The sequence below is a fragment of the Poecilia latipinna genome, unplaced genomic scaffold, assembly GCF_001443285.1.
Source record: "Poecilia latipinna isolate Pla-1442-1.1 unplaced genomic scaffold, P_latipinna-1.0 Scaffold1232, whole genome shotgun sequence".
NCBI lineage: Eukaryota > Metazoa > Chordata > Actinopteri > Cyprinodontiformes > Poeciliidae > Poecilia > Poecilia latipinna.
Window position 1 is genome coordinate 100,225 of NW_015113848.1, and position 11,539 is coordinate 111,763.

General features: G+C 47.6%; 1 protein-coding gene across 3 annotated transcripts in view; it reads right to left on the bottom strand.

Moving 5' to 3' along the window:
- The window catches only part of ahdc1 (AT hook, DNA binding motif, containing 1), a 35,602-nt gene that overhangs the window by 8,385 nt on the left and 15,678 nt on the right, over positions 1 to 11,539 (bottom strand). For 2 of the 3 annotated variants that reach the window (XR_001427655.1, XM_015054152.1), the window contains exons 3-6: positions 8,849 to 9,040; positions 7,314 to 8,617; positions 4,601 to 6,303; positions 2,724 to 4,392 (exon numbers count right to left, since the gene is read on the bottom strand). Coding sequence is in view for 2 of the 3 variants with exons in the window: in XM_015054152.1 (XP_014909638.1) it covers positions 2,730 to 4,392; positions 4,601 to 6,303; positions 7,314 to 8,513 (4,566 nt within the window). In the remaining variant the exon portion in view is untranslated. The remainder of the gene's footprint in view (positions 1 to 2,723; positions 4,393 to 4,600; positions 6,304 to 7,313; positions 8,618 to 8,848; positions 9,041 to 11,539) is intronic. The other variant, XM_015054153.1, reaches the window with a different exon arrangement.

Below are 11,539 nucleotides of genomic sequence, written 5' to 3' on the forward strand. Positions count from 1 at the left end.
GGCTGCAAATTTCATTCCAGCTCGAGTGAGTCACTAATTTCTTGCAGGCCTTGCTACTAGGGCTGTAGTGATACAATAATCTCACGATACGATATGATTCACGATATTCTGCTCACAATACGATATATATTGCGATATTCAGCAAACGATACAATTCAATACACTTTTGCGATTTTTCTGAAAGATTTTAGAGGGACAGAGTGATTTTGGTGACATTTTGTGACTTAGAGTTGGATTGAATTAATTTAACTGAAAACTGATTAAAAGCACCAACTACACAACACCTGGCTCTAGTTGGACATGGACACAGACTTAAAGTCAACAGCTAGACAAAATGAATCAAAGAAGTGTTGAGAAGACATGTTTCTTTTAATTGAAACAGTACAAACTGTAGCTTACATGCATTTGTGAAGTAAATAAAGTGCACCAAGCACCCTGCTCTGAATAGTTTGATACCTTTTTAACCTTGACACTTAACATCTGAAGGAATCACTCTAAGCCTGATGACCTAATCACTCTCCGGGCAAAGCAAGCAGTGAGTGAGCAAGGTGACAGTTGGATGTTACGATACTTTTGGATGAATATCGATTTTTTTCTAGGAACGAAAATATCAATATATATCGCAAAATTGATATTATTACTACTTGCTACATCGTTGATCCTGTCCTTTATAACCAATTTTCTTCCATCATGGGTTTGCAGGTTTATTCATTTAGTTTATGCTTGAACACAATTAATTGTATGAACAGGACAACAATCCCAAATGCATATCAAAACTGTTTCGGAGTAGATCAAGACCGACATTAGCCTTTTTTAAGGGGACTTACGAAAGAGAACAAACTCAACCCTATTGCAAATGTGTGAACTGTGACTTAAAAGCCAGATCTGTGCCAGGAAACCAGATAAATGAAATATGCATCTGGTCAAAGCTCAACATGCTGTTAAATGTTTAGCCAAATGTTGGTGGCGGCGCATGCATATATTAGACGTTGTATGTTTAATTTTGACATTTCAGATAATCTATAAGAAGTTTTTCATTTGGTATCGTATTTGCATGTAGCATACTGTTCCACTCTGGATAAACAATGGCTGAATAATTGATTAAAAGCCTTAAATTAGTAACGTTATTGACCATGATCAATATTTCCAAACTTTGAAGCAATAATGTATAAATTGAAGGAAAACAAAAGGTAACAAATTGCATAAATCCCCCACTTTATACATGAGGCCTGATATTTTATTGAATGATGAAAAAAACACTTTTGGAAGCAGTACCCACAGAAGCTGGAAGAGGCAAGGCTGTCACTTTAGTTGATTTATAAGGAATTTTCTGACCGTAGCTCCACATCTGGTCCTTCTTCTGCTCGCAAGTCACACTGTATTCTTCTAAGGCTGGGGTTACCGGCGTTTTGTTTCCAAGTGGACATATTGACTTGGTTAAAGCCATTAAAGGGCCAGACACTGGAACAAATTTACTTTCCCAGGAACGAGGACGTATGTTGCTTTAAATGTATTTTTCGCTTTCTGGTCAGTTTTGTAAAAAAAAAAAAAGAAGAAAAAAAAAAGGTTGAATTCTTCTAGAAAAATTGTTTCCTCAACAGATGGATATTCTTTGGGCATAGATGTCAACCAATTTTTGAGTCAACTGTTTTTAAAGTCAAGCTCGGCATGCAAAAACATGTTAACTTTGTTATTGATCACCCTAAAATGAATTATTAAGATGTTGCCTCTTGAGCTGTAGTTATTGTTCTGACTGTCATTTTCCAGGCAGCGTCTGTAGCGACTATTATCATTAGTGTCTTGGTTTCAACTCACATCGACTCATGTGGTTCCTATATTGCTTCCTCAGCTAAATGTTCTGTCGGTGCTTATGCCTTGCCTCTATAAACTAGCTCCTCCATCGCCGTAGCTTCTAGCTTTAAACAGTCGATCTTTAGTGTGGCCAAACACTTCTTCGTAGCACAGTACAGCAGGACAAAAAAACCCACACATTACTGCGGATCACAGTAATGTTTTCCTAACTTAAACCTCATACAGTTAATCTAATGCAGTTTTTGACATGACAAAAACATGGGTCTTTTAAATAGATGATAAATAAGCTTGTTATTTATCATCTATTTAAATTTGAATGTATTAATACCAGTTAAAATGTTTGTAATTTTTACTATTGCAGTAGTGCATAATCTTGAACTGGAAGTAAAATGATTTCAAAATTGTTTTACAAAAAAAAAAAATCTAAAAACCGTTCACATCAAGAGAATTAAATGTTAGTTCATTCTTTACAAAACCGTTTAAGCTCAGTCAGACTGGATGGATAGAAAGTGTAAAGATAGTGATTTTAAAGTCTTGTTGCAGATTCTCAGTGGGACTAAGGTCTGGATTTTGGCTGCACCCCGCCATATTTGTTCCTTTGTCTGATACTGTTTGCTCTTTCAGACACCTGGGTTATCAGCTGTAGGTGTTATCTATAGGTCAGCAGAAAATATTATCTGGTCCTTTAATCCTTGAGTAAAATTACAGTTACTGGTGCCGCATGTGATTACTGTAGGATGATAACTGTTATTTATTTAATTCCATTTTATTTTCTCGTGGTTTCTCAGGTACTCAAATAAACACACTTTAGTAGTTTGTGTTCTTGGATAATAAAATGCTTGTCTAAAAAAGAAAGAATGAATGAATCATATCATATTCAGAAATCTGACATGAATGTTCAACAAACTCACCTGCTGTTACAGGCTGGTGACACTGAAGCTGTCGTCACTGGCTGGGTCCAGGAGCTGGCACAACACCCCTCCACCCTGAGCGGTCTGGGGGGGATAGCGGTGTCCCACACCCTGGTAGGATTGCTGGGGCAGGGTGTAGCCACTGGTGTCCTCCTGATGGGGTGAGGCGTCTAGAGGAGGCTTGGAGTAAGGGGAATGAGGGAGGGGACCCTGGCGAAGGCCTGTGCTCATGCTGTGAGGGACCAAATCCCGCTTGTGGGGGGCCATGGCAGAGGAAGGGCTGCGCTCCTCATAAAGCCCAGGCGTCGAGTGGGAGTGCAGGCCAGGGCTGGGGTTGGGGTGTGCGAGGGTGGGCAGGTGAGCGTTAAGGTGGGGCTGACTGCTTTGGAGGTGCGAGGCCGGATGGGTGCTGGTGTGTGAGCTCAGGTTCGTGTGGCTCTGGTGTTGTGTGTCACTCATGTGTGTGTGCGCGTTTACAGTTGGGTTAGCGAGGGAGTTAGCATGTGCATTTCCATGAGGACTTGCGTGTGGATTGCTGTGGGCGTGCACGGTTGTGTTTGAGTGCGGACTGGGGCTGCCGCTGTGTGATGTCTGTCCGTACCAGTAAGGAGAGCTGCAGTAGCTGGGGGAGTCGTACTGGGAGAACTGGAGGTCTTTCGGAGGAGGTCGGTGCGACGGGCTGAGCGCTGTGCCGCAGTGGGGGGTCAAACGTGGCGAGGGGGAGCAAGACGGGGAAAAGGTCCTGGATGGGAGAAGGTGATAGGGCTGGGTCGGAGGAGGGGTGGGCTTGGGGGGATAAGGGGGAGACGACACACTGGGTGAGAGGGAAGAGGAGGATTCACCAGGGTATAAGGCTGGATATCGCTCTTCAGAGGATGGAGTGGAGGGATGGGCTGAGTAAGGGGAGGGGTACTCACAGGTGTCCTGGAGGTAGCTGGAAGGTGGAGCAGGATTAGGTGTGGCCAGTGGAGAAAGACTGCTACTGTCTCCGCTGTAATAATCCAGCCCCTCCTGGAACAACCCAGAACCCTCTGGACCTCCAGCTGACACCATCAGTCCCGCTCCTGACACAGAGGCCATCTTGCCTCTGCCTTTGGAGCCAGTCGGTCGCTCTCTCTGACATGAAGATAGTCCTCCTCTACCTCCTCTCGAGCCTCTTCCCCGTCCTCCAGCCCCTCCCCGCTTAGGTCCAGGAGCGGGTGTCGGGGACGGACTAGATGGTGAATCCGAATGTAAGGCAGAACCTCCTTCCTTTTCTAAATGCAGTTCAGTCCGTTTTCTGCGACCGCGCCCAGGTTTGCTCGTCCCCCCACCTTGGAAAAGGACATCCTGGCTCCAGTTGTATGACGGTCCTGAAGCACTCTCATGCCAGTCCATCATTAGTTTCTCCAGACTGGACAGACTGGATTGGCCTGCACTCACAGAGGCAGCCTCGTTCTGCCTATAGCTGCCTCCAGTGGAGCTGGGTCCGATAACAGGCGCTGTTGAGCCGACGTGTGAAGAGTCCGAGGAGGATTCTGACAGGCTCTCAGGAAACGGTTGTCGCTTAGCCTTCTGCGGGGTGTAGTTTGAGATATCCAAGATGTCTTTGGACTCATTGGAGCCATATTCACTATAGCCATGATACTGAGACCCAAAGTTGTCTGCTGACCAACCACCAAAAGCTTGCCTGAGGAAAGAAATCATACAAGCAAATTATACACTTGACATTCGACTATATTTTAGATTTCACAAGTTGATGTTACAGTTACACCAATCAGAAACAGTTACATATAAGTTCCAAAATTTAAAGGAATGAAACACCCCTTTTAAGGAGGAATAGGTAAATACTCTAGAGCACACTGGAACCTTGTCATCAAAAAGTTCAATCATGTTACCTGCAGCTCCACTGGTTGGAGTTGTACTGTTTGTAGCCCTCTGTGGCAGAGGAGCTGAAAGGGCTCCCTTTGGCCACAGACATGTACCCTCCTCCAGGTGATGTGGGTCCTGCTGACTCCCCTCTCCCCATGGGGGAATGGCTTACTGCTGGATACCCACTGTAGCCTCTCTTGGTTGCTCCCTGGTAGTTCAAATAACCCATCTGATTGGCAGGTGTCCCTTTGCCACCATAACCAAAGCTGCAGTCAGAGGACCTCTGTGGCCCTACGGGAGGAGAGCAGGAGTAACCAGAAGGGTAGTGACCATAAGAGGCTGGGTGGGGGGAGCTGGGAGAGTGCGAAAGAGATGGCGGAGTGGATTTAGGATACGTAGAGGTGGTGGGAGATACTTGGGCTAAGCTTCCATAACTATAAGGGGGTCTTGCAGAGGAGCAGTGTGCCTGTGCTGAGCCTTCCACCCCTGCATTTGCTCCTTTAGTGCTCCACTTGGGGAATGGAGGAGACCAGCTGTGAGAGGCCGCAGAGCTGGATGGATCATAGGCAGAGGATGAAGATTTCCGGGGGTCCGACTGGGAGGAGATGTCCAGGAGGTCGGAGGAGTCATCAGAATCGAGGAGGGATCGAAAATACCCAGCAAATAGTCCTTGTGAGTCCTCTCCTGCTAGCCCACCCCCTTTGCTTCCAGCTGGACCACTGTAGGCCCCTCCTCGTCCAACATTACAACTGGAGAAGCCCCCCCTTGGAGATCCACAGAGTTGATACCCACCCAAAGCTCTATCCTTATCCAAAGCCCCCTCCTCGTCCCATCCACCTGTCCCATTGGGCCAGTCCTGCCCCATGGGCACCACTCCCCCTTTAAATGCGCCGTTTTTTCTCATTCGTCTCCTTCTGACAATTTTCTCGCCCCCAGGCTCTGTTCCCACCATGCCCCCGCCCCTACCCACTCCTCCTCCCACACCCTTCCGTCTTTTCCTCGGTAATCCATGCTGAGACAGGAGGTTCAGTTTTCGCTTTTTCCCAATTGATTCAAAGAAGTCACTGAATGTGCTCTTATTGCACTCGCTGCCCATGACGCCCCCTCCTGCTCCTCCACCTCTGCCGAGCCCCCCTCCTCTGCCACCCCTGGGTCGCCTAGACCCGGTGAGCCTGTGGAGCAGGGTGGATATTCCAGGGTTTTCCAAGGGGGTGTGAAAGCTTTCTGGCTCACTTGGTGTCCAGCAACGAGGAGGGGAGCAGCGACCAGTGGCAGGGGGCTGGCGGTTTAAAAATGCCAATTTGGAGAGAACATCCCCATATTCAGCTTTCACGTCATTTGTGTCATTAACATAGGAGGGAAATGGACAGGGGAGTTTAGTCCGACGCCGCCTCCTGGGCTTCTTGGGCTGGTCTCCAGTAATCGCAGTAGTCCCAGCACTGGGTACTTCGACCTGTATTCCCGGTAAAGCCTGTTTAGGGGGTCGCCCCCGCCTGCGTTTGAGAATCACAGGGAGTTCTCCAGGAGGAAACATCACCATCACACTTTTCCCATTGTTCTTCATGCGGAGGAGTGCGGTTGGCTCTCGTGTCGCCTCAGACCCCTCCAGACTGCCGTCATTAGTCTTCTCAGTCCCCGTAACTGTTTCCAAACTGGAAATTTTATAGCTCTTCTGTCGGCGACTTAAGCTGACAGGAATGCGAGGCACCTTTACAACAATCTTCCTTACCTGTTGAGTAATGGGGAAATACAAAACAAAGCATTAATTTATATGTAGTTTAAGATTGAATGAAGAACAAATTATAGTAGAGTGATATGTTGGCAGCGCTTTGCAAAAGCATTCAAACTCTTTGAACTTTTCTCACATTAAATCTAGCTTAAACTACAAATATGTTACGTTGACATGATGTGAACAGACAAACTCGCAGTTACGGAGACGCTTAAGAACAACATCCACAGCTTTGAATAACTTGCAAAGGTTATTTCAATCATTCAAAACCCAAAAGCGTGTAAAACGGCTGCAAATTTACCAAGACATGGCTTTCTACCTAAAACTGACAGAGCTGACCAAATGAGCACTAATCAGAGATGAAGCCAAATGTTTCATGCTAAGTCCGGAGGAGCTAAAGGGATCCACACCTGAGGTGGAAGAAATGTTGAGTTGTACATTTTACAAATCTGGCCTAAATGGAAAAGAGGCAAGAAGAAAGCGATTGCTGAGAGAAAGACATAAGATGCCTTGCTTGTAGTTTGCCATAAGTCTTAGGGGACGCAGCAAACAAAAGGCAGTTTGTCCTTTTCTTAAAGAGTGATACTGAATTTTTTGGCCTTCACTCGAAACCCTGCATGTAGCAAAAATACTAACACTGCACAACACCCTGAACACACCAGAACCACAGTGAAACATGGTGGAGGCAACCTCATACTCTGGGGATGCTTTCTTTTTTCAGCAGAGGCAAGAAGTCAGACTTGAAGACAGGTGAAGCTAAATAGGGGGTAGCCTGGAAGGAAACCTGCTGGGAGCTGCAGAAGACGTGACACTATGTGATTCTACAAAGAACTGTCTAAGAAGGCTGAATACCAAGTTTTGAGCTCTTTGTAAAAAAGAAAAACATGTCTCAATGTATCAATTTGAAATACACCGTCGTTTGTGGTTGCAGCAAATCAAGCTGCGAAAAGGTTCATTTTGTTGGGAGCACTTTTGCAAGGCACTTTATTTGTTACTGTTAACACACTTACACCAACATAACGGCCCTTTTTGCTGTTACTTGGAGGACAGACCCCCAAGCCTGCACCAGGTTCTTCCTTCATAGTCAACAAAGGAGCAGGTGGAGCAGATTCAAATGTGAGATGAGAGGCAGCACTCTGGCGGAGGGCCTGCGCTGCCAGACGCTGCTTTAAAATACTCTTAGGAGCTGCTTTGTGCACATATTTCAGCGGAGGCTTACACCTGGATTTAGGTCCAGGTCTGTGCCCAAGTCTGGGCCCAGGCTTAAGTAGAGGTTTGGGAGCAGGCTTAGGTTCACTCGGAGTAAGAGGCATATCTGTATGGCAAGTAGGTGCAGGTAGAACAGCCTCCACAGAAGAACGCTCTTCTTTAGCATCTGCAGTGATTTCGTCCTCTTTAACCATCCAGATCTTCTCCTCTAATGTTTCCTCCTCTTCTCTTCCCCTGTCCCTGCCTGACCCTTTCCCCACATCCTCGATGCTCCGATGCAGCCGAGAGGATTTACGCAGGTGCAAGGGGAAGCGAGGACGCCCAGAGCTGCGGAGTGCATACTTCTTCTCTGTCTCTATGGGTAGAGAAGAAGGCACCGTTATTGGGTTAGGACCAGAGGGGACTGGACCGTAGTTTGAGGGCGTGTCGAACTCCGCAGTCCGGGCTGCCGGGGCCTCCAGCGGATTGGTAGTTGCAGGATGATTGCCAATCGCCAAAGGCAAAGTCTGAGGTGAAGTTGTGTTCATGGCCTCTACTGTGAGAGTTTTAGAGAGTTCTGAGTCTATAGAATCACTGTGATTGCTGATTTCCATGATTCCACAGTTGTCCATGTGCGGGTTGGAGAAAGCTTCTGCGTGCACTTCCGGGTCTACGTGTGTTTGCATGTTTCTGAGAGTCGCTGAAAACGTGTCCGCCTCGGCTGTCATGCAGGTGTCAGGGTGCCTCTGCAGGTAGGTGCCGTGCCCCAGCCTTTCCTGCAGGCGAGCACCAGTTGCCAGGGTGGACGGGGGGGTGGGGGCAATGTCGGAGGTCACAAGTGCCAGTCCATCATGAAATGGATCTTGGAACGCGCCATGGAGTGTGAGCTCCCCTGTCCAGGACTCAGGTCTTCCCAGTTTCTCCAGTCTAACCACAAAACCCTTCTGCTCTGGCCGAGTCTCCCCACGACCTGCCGGAGTGCCAGTTTGGCCTGAATGCTGAGGATCCGACGAGCCACTCATCCAGTGGACAGTGCTGCAGGTAGTGGCGCAGGATGTGGAGAGGTGGTTTCAGCTGTCTCTGTATGAAACTTTCAACAGCTTGTAGGGGCAGAAGATTTTTACACCTAAAGATGGAAATAAAAATAAAAAAAACCAGGACGGTTAAAATGTGTCAACACCCTCGAGTTGAATTTCAGAAACTGGGAAAGACGTTCTTTCTTCTTACTGCTGCTAAACTTTTACGGACCAGACTGTCAACGAATTTGGCAACGTGCCAAAATCCTACTCTGTAATGCACCCTCTTTTATTAACTGTGCCACCCACACGCCGGCATTGTAAAATTAGATTACATTTACCATTCATACCCCACTCAGTCGGTTGCTCCGACCAAACGGCCGTGGCGCTGATTTTTGATTCTGAGGCGAGCCTGACTCGGTCTGCCTGACTGGCTCTGTTCTGCAGGGGATCATTGGGTCATCAATACTGCAGTGGAGAGCTCACAGACTTTTCTCTCTCTTCTCCCTGGCTCTGTCTTCTGCCCATGGTTGCTAGAGTGAAAGAAAAAGAAGACGGAGACAGACAAAAGGAGAAAAGGGACAGAGTAGTTGGAGAAGGTGGAGGGGAAGGCACGTGGAGAAGGGAGGAGCACAAAGAGAAAGAGAATAAGTGATTAGTACATGATGTCACAGCGCGAATTGGGCCAGACTGGAATCAGTATTTGAGAGAGGGCTGCACCGTCTCGCATCAGACACAATTATGTTAGAGGATGACTTGCAGTATAAATTGTTTAAGTTGACTTGTGGCTAAAATTTCTGATCTTTTAGCAAATTTTGGGAACATATTTAAGAACTGCGTGCATGTTATGCCGATCATAGCGTCACGCCGCTCCATTATGTAAGCAACTGGGAACATTTTGCACATACAAATTTCACTGGACAATTGAAACAATGAACCGTGGCTAACGTAGGGAGAACACATGCACATGTACAGCCAGTGTCATGTTTTCTTGCCTGAAACTCTGCAGATTCCTGTTGGGATGCAACAAGAACGAAAATGTGTAAACAACATCTGCCACCAGGGGGAAGCAGAGAGGCGGTGAAAGTCGAGGTGTTGAGAGGATGTAGAGATGAAGGTGACACAAAGACAGGAGTGATGGAGGGATAGCAGAACCTCAGAGAGGAGGAGAAGTGCAGACCCAGGATGGAAGAAACAGAAGAACGAGACTTGGACCACATGTGCTGGCCGCCACGCATGCTCGTCAGGCACAAACACAGGAAGGCTTGCAACATTTGTGAGCAGATATGCATGCACGCTGCTGGCTCTCTTAACTCTGTAGCGCACACACTCCACATTCAACACAATTATGTCCATTGTCAGATCTCTCTGCCTTTCCCTTCCAACATATGGCTCTGATTATGGAGGGAGGGAGGGAGGACATTGAGCAGGAGGCAAAGAAAGTGAGAGAATGAAAGGGTGGGAATGTATGAAAAGGCGACAGGGCTGCAGAAGAGACAGGAAAGTGAAAGATGTGACTGAAACAGGAGGGAAAGAATCGTGACTGGACAGGCAGACGGGGAAATTAAGAGGGGAAAAAAGTTGTGGAGGAGCAGGAGGAAGAGGATGAGGCAGTCGAGGAAGAGGAGAGGGGGAGTTTTGCCGGAGCTGAGTGCTGGGCTGCACGCATGAAGCGAAACAACCTCTGCTGCTCTGAGGAATGACACAACTGGGACAGACAAACATGGAGATGAACACACACACACATGCACACACTGCTCGTACTTCTTTAACCCCATCACCCACTCCCTTCCCTTCTCTTCCCTTCCCGCTGCCACCTCCCTGACTTTCTCTGCCGTTCTCACTTTCTCTCCGGTCTAATTAACGGCGCTCATTAATCGTGGCTTCATCTGACCAGTTTGTGAGGGAAGGAGAGGAGCACATGCTTTAATTAAGCGCCGCATCACATGTGCTCACACATACACGCTGTCACTCCCCGACACATACCAACACACACATGCAAATATGCCCCTGCAGCTTCGTCCTCCCACACATCGATTTACACATAAAGACAGACACAACACGCACACACACGCACGCATGTGCTCCCCGCACGCAAAAACAAAGACACACATGCAAATGCCCCTCTTCTGTGCTCTGCAGGGGGCATTTTGACAGGGTTTAGATGCGAGCCAATCAATTCTGCTATGATTCATTGTTTAGGCAAAGCACTCCTGGCATCCTTCAGCCGCCATTCCAATATAATCATACGTAGCGAATGTGTTTTGGTGCATTTTCCCGTGGATGGCTCTGGGGCTTTGGAACACACAGCGGCGTAGTATTGTCTCAGTGAAAACAGACGATGGTATGCGCTGCTCCCACATCATGATCTGTTGAATCTGCCGCACAAAGACGAGCTTCTTGTACGAGAAGTGTTTGAACACTTTTGATCTGGTACGGTTTTTCTCTTTTTTTTTATTTCCTCCACTTTCTTCAAAAAAGTTTTTGGTGTTATTGTGCAAATGCGGGGAAGCCAGCGACAACAACACAACAAGCCACAGAATGCCTGTGCAGTTAGTGTGTTTGTGCAGAGACAAGAGGCTGCCAGTTTCGAGTTTGGGCAATTGCCCTGTTACGCAGTCTGGGAGGCGCAATGACTCTGTCGATGGTAGTTGTACAGCATATCTATTCTCTCCTCATCTATCTCACTGCCACAAAGGCTTGCAGACTCACAGGCCTGCCAGCAGAAACCCTCAATGAGGAACTAGACCCAGTGCGTGTGTGTGTGTGAGCTTGTGCACGCGTACGTGCCACTGATTGTGTGTGTGAACAGGAGTGTGCACATGTGAGAGTGTGTTTTCCTGGGTGTGTTTGTAAAAAGCACTCACTGAGCTCTAACGGGTGTGCAGTTGTTGCTAAGAGACAGGCAGCAGCACCGAAACAGCATGGGGAGGTTTGGGGGGGGCTGTGGGGGGGCACAGAAGAGAGAGGAAAAAGAGAGGTGGTGAGGAGGAGGGGGAGGGGGGAGGGAGAGAGAGAGAGAGGGGGGGGGG